Below are 12,660 nucleotides of genomic sequence, written 5' to 3'. Positions count from 1 at the left end.
AATAATGTATAAAATTGAAAATGGCAAAACTGGTTCTTAAGGAAATAACAAACTTCAAGAGTCTAGGACATAAAAACTCCTCTTTATTTATCAGAAACTCAGCATTCATTTAATTATTCTTTCAATACTTATTTATTGGGACAACTGTATACCAGATGCTATAAATGAGCTTCATTCCTATAATTATTACAGGATAAAACAATGTCATTTTTAGTTTTTAAGTAGTACATTTAAGATCTTATTTAAGGCAACCTGTGACAGACAAGCTGATATATTTAAACTCTGAGAACTGAGATCCAGTTTGGTCTGGTCAATCTTTAGTTCACAAAATTTCTAAGAAAAGGGATTAGGAAAGTGTATCATATTTTTAATAACAACCTGTTCATCATTTTCCATCTTTTCTAAACTGGACACTACCATACATTATTGATTTGCTTCTTGCATTAATCTTATAATGCAGGGGATTCAATATTCATTTTATAAATAAAGCATTACAGCTCCAAACAAAGCTAATGAGTAATGTATTCAGTATAAGTACATTCAGTAGAAGAAATAAGGTCTTTTTTGGCCTTCAATTATTGTTGCTGCTTTTAATATCATGTACAAATCAATCTAATAGAAGATATTATGAAAGCTAAGGGAAAAGAGTGTTGAAGAAACTTTAAATTTCAAATGAAACACAAAAGTCAAAATATTAATAGAGAAAAATCAAAATGTGTCCCTAGGATTTAGTGGCACAAGTAAATGAAACCTTTGGAAAGAGCAGTTTTAGTAGAGTCTTAGGAACATTAAGAATGCAATGAGTTGATAAGCAGAATGTAGAGAACTGTATTGGAGAAGGCAATGGCAACCCACTCCAGTACTCTTGCCTGGAGAATCCCAGGGACGGCGGAGCCTGGTAGACTGCTGTCTATGGGGTAGCGAAGAGTCAGACACGAATGAGCGACTTCACTTTCACTTTTTACTTTCATGCATTGGAGAAGGAAATGGCAACTCACTCCAGTGTTCTTGCCTGGAGAATCCCAGGGACGGCGGAGCCTGGTGGGCTGCCGTCTATGGGGTCGCACAGAGTCGGACACGACTGAAGCGATTTAGCAGCAGCAGAGAACTGTATATCCATCTATCCATCGTTACATTCATCATTCCTTCATTAAAACGTTTCTGAGGGACTGTTGCCTGACCTTAAATGAAGGATTTTAACTGTGAAGGAAGGAGGGCAAATCGCACAGAAGAATGTTTTTAAGATAGAAAAGATATGAGAATATTCAGTGTTGATGGAGAGGCACCAGTGGAAGATACAGAGCTTGAAAATAAGGGGGAGAAAAGCATTTATAGATCAGCCTAGGGCCCTCGGACAGAGAAAGGATGGATCCATCAACTTTGTGCACAGTCCTTCTGCTGCAACTGTTTAATCTGTCTCTCAGCTGGACCCTACATAATAAAAATTAGTAAAGGCTAATTCACCAGAAAGAAATCGGGACATTTACGAAGAGACATAGATGCTGGACGGCCACAGGACTCCAAACACCCATCCTGCTGCAAGATCTCCTTATTTCTTCATTTCATCTCTCTTCATTTTCCCCATCACTGCAGTGACTGTACAATCATAATGATGATAAGCACAATTTTCTAAATTTTTCTTGGCTTCAATTTCTAGATCTTAGTATTGCTGCTAATCCTCTTTCTGAAGATTACTAATTGCTGTGTGATTATATTCAGAAGCCATTACTGATCATCCAGTATGCATTTTCATGGCCCTTACAGTACCCTCCGTGCACCCCCCTGATAGCTTATCTTCTGAGTTTGGTCTTCTCCTTCTCCACGAGAATGTAAGCTCTGTGAGGACAATGACTATTTCTTAAACTTCTTTCTATCATCCAGGAAATAACAGAGTACTTGGTACATAGTAGACACTCAGTACATATTTGTTAACTTTGATATGTACAAAGAATATGTACTCCCAGAATAATAAAAGAAAATGGTTACAATAAAACAGTAATAACAGCTAACATTTTGAGCACTGAGTGTCAGTCACCATTGTTTCTATGTACCAACCAACTGAACCTCCACAACAATCTTGGAAACATATTTTCCTATTTTATTCATAATAAGACAGTAGAGATGTTAAGTAACTTTTGCAAGGTCTGACAGTAACTGAATATTAGAGTCAGGATCTGAGCCAGAAAACTGCTTCAAGATACAATGCTTAATGCTCCTATACTACACTATGCTATAATAAATTGCATCCCTGCTTCGCAGAAGAGACTTGGTGTGAAACAGCAACCACCAAAAGGCAAGATAGAAAAGGAAAGAATGCTGAAAACTATGTAAAAAAATCCTCCATGTAGGAAAACACTAACAGGTAAATGCTGTAATGATAATGATAATAACTATAATACATATATGTGGTAGAATTTGTGGCTTTCTCTACTTCCCAATCTTTCTGTAATATTGTTACACTACAATAGTATTGTTCTTATAAAAATAAAAACATTTTTAAAGGCAGCAATATAGGGAAAATATTTATCAGCCCAATGTTTGCAGCACAAACTTAGCACAATGGATTCATCCTACACATATCAAACTAAATGGCACTGTTTAATAGGTGTTTAAAGTTCTTTGTCTAGAAGTCAGGATGGTGAAATGAAGTGGGGATAAATTCTAGGATGAAACTTTATGCACTGATGATGACAGGAGATGATATCTTAAAGCTCTAATTTGAGGACTGTAAAATACCTGCCCAACCACTTCTTACCAAATGATATTCCATGGTGTCTACATGCTTGCTCATGTTTCCTGGATAAGTTATAGATACTTCTTGCATAGTTTTCCAAAGTTTTTGCATAGTCTTGAATATTGAAAGGAATGACTTTAGAGTCTGCAAGCTCATAAACCAATGCTCCTCGTAGCTGAGCCACAGCAAGCTGTTTTTTAAACGTGGGGTCATAAAACTTCTCTACCAATTCAAATGTCTCATAAATTGTATGGTATACTGGATAGCTGCTGTAAGTATCTGTTTTCTGGAAAAAAAAAAAAAAGTTGGGGAGGGATCAAGTATAGAAAAATATTAAATATTCAAATTATAATATTTTATGGAATTATAAAATGCTTCCATTAAAAAACATATGGTACCATGAGTTTCATCACAATGAAGGAAAAAGTTAAGACTAATTCACTAAGACTTCACCATGAAATGTTCACCAACTTAAAATTTTACCATTATTCACTTAATAATTCATATAATCTTCATTCAAAATGCTGCGTCTTGAAAATTTTCCTCATTGTTTTGATGACAGTTAAGGAGTAGATACTCAAATTGAATATCAGCACAGTTAGAAATTATCTATCAACTGATTGACAGTGAAAGGTTCTGTGCAGCTCAGTATTGATAAATAACCGGAGGGTAATTCAGTTGATGCTTTAACAACATGGGTTTGAACTGCAGGGGTTCACTGATACACAGATTTTTTTTTTTCAATAAATACGTACTACAGTACTACCGGATCCCAAATGTAAAGTTACACATGATTTTCAACTTCTCCAGGGGTTAACACCCCTGTCTCCTGAGTTGTTTAAAGGTCAGCTATACATTTAAGCCCTTTGCCTGCATTCCCTAGCAGTGTATATCCACATGCCACCTAATCTTTGTTACAAAATTAAGGATTATCATTATAAACATAAACTGTTACAGGGTGGTACTCCATGTAAATATTTTTGAGTACTTAAATCTGCTTTTCTTAATGTTAGTTTACCTATCTGCTTCTTTGATATAAACCTATCATTCTTATTGTTTTTAATTCTCCCTGTATCTATCTCCTTCCATTTATCTAACATTCTGCTCTTAATCTGTGTTGTCTTAGAAACTAGATCATTTTGTTCAGAATGAGACAGAGTATAAAAGTGAACAGGCTTTGAAAGAGGGTAAAGTGTATCTCTTTTCTTTTTTTAAAGGCAGCTTTAATGAAGTGTAATTTAATAACATTCATCAGCATTAAGTGTACATTAAGTGTACATTAAGTTTTTGTTTTTGTCTTTTAATTTTTAAAAGAAAATTTTTGGCTGGGCCACATGGCATGTGGGATCTTTATTCCCCAACCAAGGATCTAACCTGTGCCCTCTGTAGGGGAAGCATGGAGTCTGACTGACGGGAATTCCCAAAAGTACATCTCTTATGAATGAAGTATAATGAGTATCAGTATACTGATTTACGCACTTATTTTGGGTTATTCTACAGCTGTTTTTGCTTACTTCCCTGTTCTTAGTTGTATTCTGGATAGTCAAATTTGCAAGGGATATGTATTCTAGACAAGCGTGATGTTGGTGTATTGCACTTATCAGAAAATTAGTAAAATCTTTGACAAACCTAAGTGTACTGATGTAATCTTCAGTATGATTTATGACATAACTTATAACATAGACAAAAATATAGGTATAGGTTTGCATAACCCATATACTTGCATACCATCAATGTGCTGGAGAAGCTATGGGGCAGATCAGAAAAGAATTAAATTTTCCAACAACACCTGCATCAGAAGAAGGATGCAAACCTCTTGGCAGTGATAGCCAGCTAAGCACCTGGCATTACTGTGTCAACTACCACTTCACTGAATAACCCTGGCAGTGAACATTCACAAAATAACACAAATTATTTCTCAGCCTATCTACAGTGGGACCTGCAGTCTAGCTCTATCCCTGGCATCCTTCCCAGGGCACATGTCCATTCAGTGCCCGGTGCCCAACCATTAAATGACAGAATTCCTAACAAAATAATGTGGATTAAGTGCTTTGTATCCAAAATAAAGAAAATGGCTTACCCTATTCTTAGTGTAACGGACTCTTCCTGAAGCAATCCCAAGTCTCTGAAAATAGGCTTCAAAATCACTTCCAGATCCCAGCTTGCTGATTCTAAATGTATAATATAACAGACACACACACGAAGAAGTAAATGCAAAAATAGATAATGTAAATAGATGGGACAGTGAATCCTGTCCCAACAACTGCAAGGAAGTGTATGGCACATTTATAAAAATTACAAAAGGTATACCACCCTCAAGAAAACTTTCCTATGAAGATCCCCTGGAGAAGGAAATGGCAACCCACAACAGGTACTCTTGCCTGGAAAATCTCATGGACAGAGGCGCCTGGCGGGCTACAGTCCGTGGGGTTGCAAAGAGTTGGACGAGACTGAGCAACTAAACAACAACAACAACACCCCGATGATAAGCTGATTTTAAACAATGAAAACTTTTTTTATTTTATTATTTAAAATAATAATAAACTTTAGTTTATTTTAAAATTTATTTTAAAATTTTAGAAAATAAAGTTGATTAAAATATGAGAAGAAAAGAACTTTCCTATTACACGCACTTATACCTATGATAAACCTATAACTCTGCACTGATTACAAGCAGAGTTGGGCAGTGACACCAAATTTGGCAACCTGGTAACTATGGCCTCAGCACTTAGGCATTTTTTGAGGGAAAAACAAATAATAAGATATGATCTCTCCCCTCAGAGAACTGTGGTCTAGTATGAAAACTGCCATGAGAAAGTCTACATTTAAGATCATGAAGATTCTAAATGTGCCCTAGTATATTTCAGAAATAAATCTAATTAATTTCTTTGCTCAATTAAGAAGCCACTACATACATGCATATATATTTATATATAATGTAATGACATAGAAGATTTTCACTCAAAATGATGTCAGTAAAACAGAATATAAAATTATGTATACATTAAGAAACTAACTATATACTTCCAAACTATTAGATGGGCTTTTGAGACTGAGACTTTGGGATGTTTTTTAATCTTTTACTCTAGTGTTTTTTTTTTTTTTGAATAAGCAAATAAAACATAATGAAGATACATTTACACTCTCACAAGCCTTACTTGCTATAAATTGTTACCAACAGCTAGTTTTAGAAATAGCATAGCAGTTGAAAACAAATATAAATACAAAATAAGTGCAAGACAGCTGTTGTATAAATGAGAAATAAAAATTAATTCTTACATAAATTCTAAACTAACTACAGGTAAAGACATAACTTGGTGGTTGCTGATAATGCACCCTAATAAATTTAGAGATAAATAATCCATCATTTTTTTTTACTTCATCATTACCATTTGAAATTATATTTATTAATATATTTAATACATATAACTCATGTGCTCAGCCATATCTGACTCTTTGTGACCCCATGAACTGTAGCTCGCCAGACTCCTCTGTCCACAGAATTTTCCAATTAAGAATACTGGAGTGGGTTGCTGTTTCCTCCTCTAGGGGATCTTCCCAACTCAAGAGATCAAACTTGCATCTCTTGCGTCTCCTGCACTGGCAGGGTGCACTACCTGGGAAGGCCTTATTTAATACATATCTGAATGTAATTTTATACAAGAATGCAAAGTAATATCTAATAATCTTTTACTAAATATTTGCAAAAATATTCTCAAATTTGGCAACCTGGGACATCTGAGAATTGAATGTCTGAAGGAACAAGAAGCAAAGGGGAACTCAACTGATCTTGTGGTAGAAAATGTGCATACAAGTGATTTACCTAGGCAAAGTTTTACTTTTTGATGAAGGGTCCTTTGCTAACCAGCTTTCATAAAGAGATTTACTCTCAAAACCATCATCAGGGCTGGAGATCTGAAAAGATAAGTCAAATATTAAGAAAAGAGGCAGAACAATTAAATTTTTGCCAATATTAAACCACATGTTATTTCACATCAACTTCTACCTTTATTTACATGAACATTTGTGTATTACACTCTTTATCCCAGCCCAACTTCCTATTCATTTATAATTTGTACTTGTTAATAATCTGGCCATGCACTTAGGAGACTGTCCAAGACAATCTACAGTGAGGCCTTAGAACAACAGACAGACATTAAACAGCTGAGCTTGAAACTGTCAACGAGTCCTGGTTTTGCAGGGCAGGTGGGGTGAAAAGGAGCAGTTAATTTCAGAAAGTCTATGTTTAAACAATGTTGGAACTCAATGGGTTTTAATAAGCTATATGACCTCAGGTTTCTAGCTGGGGACTGTAAGAACTTATGGAGGGATACACACATAAATGTTTTTTATTATCCTCACTAAACATACACATACAAACGTACACTCTCCGTTCCTTTCTCCACTCTAAGCATCACCAATTTAGAAAAGAAGAGCTATTTACTGTTCCTCAGAAAAAATTAAGACAGATCTACTACATACCTCTTTTGTCAGTTTATACACCAATTGATGAAGAAGGGGTGTACAGTCAACTCTGAGAGTATAATTGCCTGAAAAATACACAAGACACAAAGTATTTTAATACTTCCAAATGAAACTCCAATCTATATTTAATTCTAACTTTATTTTCCAAATGCAAACAAGACACTATAAACTTCAAATTGAACGCATCATTCCCAGAGAATTAAAAATAGGGTGGAAACGGAGAAGGAAATGGCCACCCACTCCAGTGTTCTTGCCTGGAGAACTCCATGGAGAGGAGACTGGTGGGCTACAGTCACAGGGTTGCAAAGAGTCGGAAATGACTGAACGACTAACCCTTTCACACTCAGGAAGGAATTTCCAGCTCCCAGTCACCCTTGGGGAACTGCCTCGTTTTGCAGTGCTTTGTGTAAAAATAAAGGCTATTATTTAAGACAACAACAAAAATAGGATGGAAATAATTCTTCAGTGGCCAGAGAGGCTGCAGGACACACTCAGGATACTGGAGTTTGCTAAGGCGGCAGCTCCGACAGTAACAGTCAGAGTCGTTCTTCACTAAGGCAGCATCACTTAGGGGGGCTTTGGCCAATGAAGGGGTAAGGTGCAGTATTCATTCTCTTCATTTACAGTTCCCCAACCAGGGATCAAACCCAGGCCCACAGCAGTGTAAGCATGGCGTCCGAACCACTGGACCACCTGGGAATTCCTTCATTCATTAATACAAAACTATACGGCAGACGGTAGACCAGAGCGTGTCAGCATCTGGGAAGTGAGCCCTGACATCTATCTAGAAATAACAACAAAAGCCTAGAGATACAAATGTCACAAGTGTGCAGATTTTGTTCCCTTCCAATCTGTTTCATTACATTCAGGAAGTATTTCTGTATAAAATACTCTGTTACATATTTCTTCGAAAATATTTTAGTCCAGTCCTTTTACTATCTCCACATGAAGAATGTAATGACATACTAGAGATTTTCTTTTCCATTTTTTGGCGCCTCAGTAATTCAATGTTATTCAATACAAAGGTTAACCACCCTCTAAACTATCTCATATCTTCATAACACATAGTGATTTTTTTTTTGAAAGCAAAAATAATTTATTGTCAATATTTTAACTCCTCTCCAAAGAAGTTCTTCATTATTTTCTTAAAAGTACAAACATGAAGGCTTAGGTTTGACATATTCATAACATACAGTGATTTTAATAAAAATATTCTTTAAAAAAAAAAACATATTAAAGCCAAGTAACAATGTCGTGATAGTTTCAGGTGGACAGCAAAGACTGTCAACCATATATATACATGTATCCATTCTCCACCTCCCATCAAGCCTGCTGAATACTAGTAATTCAAAATAGGCAAACAGTAAATATAAAGAAATTAGGATTAATAGTTTAGTTATGAATCACATTGATTCATGTGAATTATAATGATTTTCTCTCTAGTAAAATGGAAAATGAAGGTATTGAGGTATCTCATAGGAAGAGAATAAACTTGGTTTACAAATGGAATGTACAGACTTAAATGATAGTATACTATTTAATAACAATCAAAAATAAAATTTACCTTCTATAGATGAATCTGAGTTGATATAAGCAACGCTTCGCTCCTGGAGTGTTTTTACATTCTCCTATAGTTGAAGCAAAGTTGTTACTTAACTCACAGTATTTTGTGGGAATATAAACAAAATAGATTAATTGAGTATAAGAGTAGTCTAAAACACCTTTATAAAACCCATGAATTTGACAATAATTTCTGAGAAAATGTTGTTAACTGGTTGGTTGACAACACTAATACATTTAAAACAAGAAAAACATTATGAGGCTTAGTTACTGTTTATAGCAATAGCAGTGAGCCCTGAGGCAAAAGCATTTTCAGAGTACAGTTCCTTGATGCCCTGTGAGTGAATAAAAGAAAGGCAATGCCAAAGAATGCTCGAACTAATGCACAACTGCACTCATCTCACACGCTAGCAATGCTTAAAATTCTCCAAGCCAGGCTTCAACAATGTATGTGAACCGTGAACTTCCAGATGTTCAAGCTGGTTTTAGAAAAGGCAGAGGAACCAGAGATCAGATTGCCAACATATGCTGGATCATCAAAAAAGCAAGAGAGATCCAGAAAAACATTAGTTCTGCTTTATTGACTATGCCAAAGCCTTTGACTGTGTGGATCACAATAAACTGTGGAAAATTCTTAAAGAGATGGGAATACCAGACCACCTGACCCACCTCTCGAGAAACCTGTATGCAGGTCAGGAAGAAACAGTTAGAACTGGACATGGAACAACAGACTGGTTCCAAATAAGAAAAGGAGTATGTCAAGGCTGTATATTGTCACCCTGCTTATTTAACTTATATGCAGAGTACATCACGAGAAATGCTGGGCTGGAGGAAGCACAAGCTGGAATCAAGATTGCTGGGAGAAATATCAATAACCTCAGATATGCAGATGACACCACCCTTATGGCAGAAAGTGAAGAGGAACTGAAGAGCCTCTTGATGAAAGTGAAAGAGGAGAGTAAAAAAGTTGGCTTAAAGCTCAACATTCAGAAAACTAAGATTATGGCATTTGGTCCCATCACTTCATGGCAAATAGATGGGGAAACAGTGGAAACAGTGGCTGACTTTATTTTTCTGGGCTCCAAAATCACTGCAGATGGTGACTGCAGCCATGAAATTAAAAGACGCTTACTTCTTGGAAGGAAAGTTATGACCAACTTAGACAGCATATTAAAAAGCAGAGACATTACTTTGCCAACAAACGTCCGTCTAGTCAAACCTATGGTTTTTCCAGTGGTCATGTATGGATGTGAGAGTTGGACTATAAAGAAAGTTGAGCGCCGAAGAATTGATGCTTTTGAACTGTGGTGTTGGAGAAGACTCTGGAGAGTCCCTTGGACTGCAAGGAGATCCAACCAGTCCATCCTAAAGGAGATCAGTCCTGGGTGTTCATTGGAAGGACTGATGCTGAAGCTGAAACTCCAATACTTTGGTCACCTGATGCGAAGAGCTGACTCATCCAGCCTGACCTGAATCTCTAGCAATCATTACATACATAGAAGTGTGAGATCCACTGAAACTGGATATATCCATGTAAATTTATCATTTAAAGTGAGTAGTTGAAAATTTCCGTTTATCTAAAACTTTTTTTAAGGTATGATGAAGAAAAAGAACAAAAAAAGCAGAGAATAGAGAAAAAAACTAGAGGGAGAGAGGATGGACAACAGGACTAACAAGATATTCTTTCCTCTCTCTTTCACACACTCACCCTGTAAGATAAAGCAGAGAAAGACTAGTGTCATACACATATGAGAGTATGCTGAGAGACCTCTCTACTTCTCTCTCTAGCTTGCTACCATATAAGAACATGTCACAATAAAAACATTTAAAGCTGTGAGTGGTTATTACACAAATGAGGATTCTTGTCTCTGTAGCTGCCCACATAGGTCAGGTGACAGCTGACTCTGCTATAGATAAATAGTCAGAGTCCCCATTATAACAGACTTATAGTAGAAATAAAGAAGATTCCTATACTATATTTAAGAAGGTAAGGATGCTGTTGAATGTGATCAAGAATCTGGCAGAAAACTAGAAACAGTATCGAAACTGTCTTTTAACGCACATGTATTTAAATTAATGCAAGGCATATTATATATATATATTTATATTCTTATATGCATGTATTCCTAAGAAATTATTCATCTAAAGTTAAGCCTATTCCAAAATACATATTCACAGTACCAGCATAATAATAAAACTTCACAATATAAATGGAACAAAGCATAAGTGATCCAAGTAACTGTGTGTGTGTGTTTTTACTTCCGTATTTATTTAATTCATATTATTGTAAAGTAAAGTAAGAGGAAAGGAGTCAGAAGGAAACAAGGGATGGCAAGAAATACATGACATGCTTTAAAGCAGTTCTATAAAATCTGGACTCTCATAAATAGAGGATGGGTGAGGAAAACTGCTTTCGGCACACTTGCCTTCTGAGCTTACCTTGCACATTTAAGAACTTAGAGATATCGGAGAGGGAGGCTAAGGGAAGAGGATGACAGAGGGGAGCCTAGGAGAGACGCTTAAAGCATCACGAGTCAGTGACAGAGTTAATCATAGCTGAAGCAAAAAATAAGTCAATTTACAAAATTATCATCTTATACTCCACAATCAGGCACTTTCATGAATGGTAAAATAAACCCATGTTTACAATTATGTATCAAATCTATAAATGTGAAATTATAATATAGTCACCATAATAGAACATCTTATGTTTTCTTAGATAGAAGAAATCCAAAGAAACGTCAGAAACTTGAAAATTAACTCCAAGGATCTATATCAGTTTTTAGATAAGTTAATTCATTTGTCAGAAACAGCATGCTAGTTTTAACTGCTTTCTGAACATATAGATTTTTCACAAAACAAACTAAAATATTTTGACAATAATAAATTTGTTCAGTCCAGTAATTAAGAGGATATTCTGTTTTGCCAATCTGCTATGAAAGTAAGAACAAACTCTAATTCCTAAATTCTCTTGAGCATTTATCAAAATTAAAACCATATTAGGTAATGGAACCTATCTGTGACTATCCTGCTGCTGCTGCTAAGTCGCTTCTGTCGTGTCCGACTCTGTGCGACCCCATTGACGGCAGCCCACCAGGCTCCCCCGTCCCTGGGATTCTCCAGGCAAGAACACTGGAGTGGGTTGCCATTTCCTTCTCCAATGCATGCATGCATGCTAAGTTGCTTCAGTCATGAGATATAAATATTTGTTGCCTGTTGACCAAGAAAACAAGAACTTTTCTGTCTTATTTACCTCAGCCCATTCTGTAGAACCCAGAAGTCCAAATTCTTCTGCATCCCAGCTGGCAAAAATGATTGTTCTTCTTGGTCTCCAGCCTGTAATCATTGTTAACACACATAACTAGGTTTATCTGCCTAAAAGCAAAGGAAATTTCAGTTGGTCACTTTTTGTCACCACCTACCACAGAAACACTACTTACCACTACTCAGCAGTTTCCCAAAACTCTGGGCAACTTCTTGCAAAGTAGCAGCCCCACTGGTTGGGTCAATGCCTCCAAATACCCAGGAGTCCCGATGACCTCCCAGAATAACATACCTGTCTGGGAAAAAATGTGTTCAAAAGAACTTCAACTTTGAATACATTTATAGAGTACAATTTATGTTTTTAAATTAACTTCTTCCTCTAATAAATGTACCACCACGGTACAAGATGTTACATGTGGGGTTTGAGGGGAGCAGGGGTTATATGTGAGCTCTCTGTACCTAGTACTCAATTTCATTCTGAACCTAAAACTGCACTAAAAATAAAGCGTATTAAAAATGTTATGTTCTAATCCGAGGGGGGAAAAAACAAAAACTCCCTCGAGTTTCCCCACAGAAATGAACACCATAAGGTAGAGTCTTCTTTTAGAATTATACTT

At 36.2% G+C, this 12,660-nt stretch overlaps 1 protein-coding gene across 3 annotated transcripts in view; it reads right to left on the bottom strand.

Moving 5' to 3' along the window:
* Window positions 1–12,660, bottom strand: part of NAALAD2 (N-acetylated alpha-linked acidic dipeptidase 2) — a 49,319-nt gene that overhangs the window by 9,703 nt on the left and 26,956 nt on the right. For all 3 annotated transcript variants that reach the window (XM_061120534.1, XM_061120543.1, XM_061120551.1), the window contains exons 10-16: window positions 12,220–12,339; window positions 12,033–12,115; window positions 8,784–8,847; window positions 7,217–7,284; window positions 6,558–6,649; window positions 4,815–4,905; window positions 2,756–3,020 (exon numbers count right to left, since the gene is read on the bottom strand). In XM_061120534.1, the coding sequence (XP_060976517.1) occupies window positions 2,756–3,020; window positions 4,815–4,905; window positions 6,558–6,649; window positions 7,217–7,284; window positions 8,784–8,847; window positions 12,033–12,115; window positions 12,220–12,339 (783 nt within the window). The remainder of the gene's footprint in view (window positions 1–2,755; window positions 3,021–4,814; window positions 4,906–6,557; window positions 6,650–7,216; window positions 7,285–8,783; window positions 8,848–12,032; window positions 12,116–12,219; window positions 12,340–12,660) is intronic.

This window comes from Dama dama, chromosome 2 (assembly GCF_033118175.1).
Source record: "Dama dama isolate Ldn47 chromosome 2, ASM3311817v1, whole genome shotgun sequence".
Lineage (NCBI taxonomy): Eukaryota > Metazoa > Chordata > Mammalia > Artiodactyla > Cervidae > Dama > Dama dama.
The sequence above is the reverse complement of the archived record's forward strand: the minus strand, read 5'-3'. Positions and strand labels throughout refer to the sequence as shown.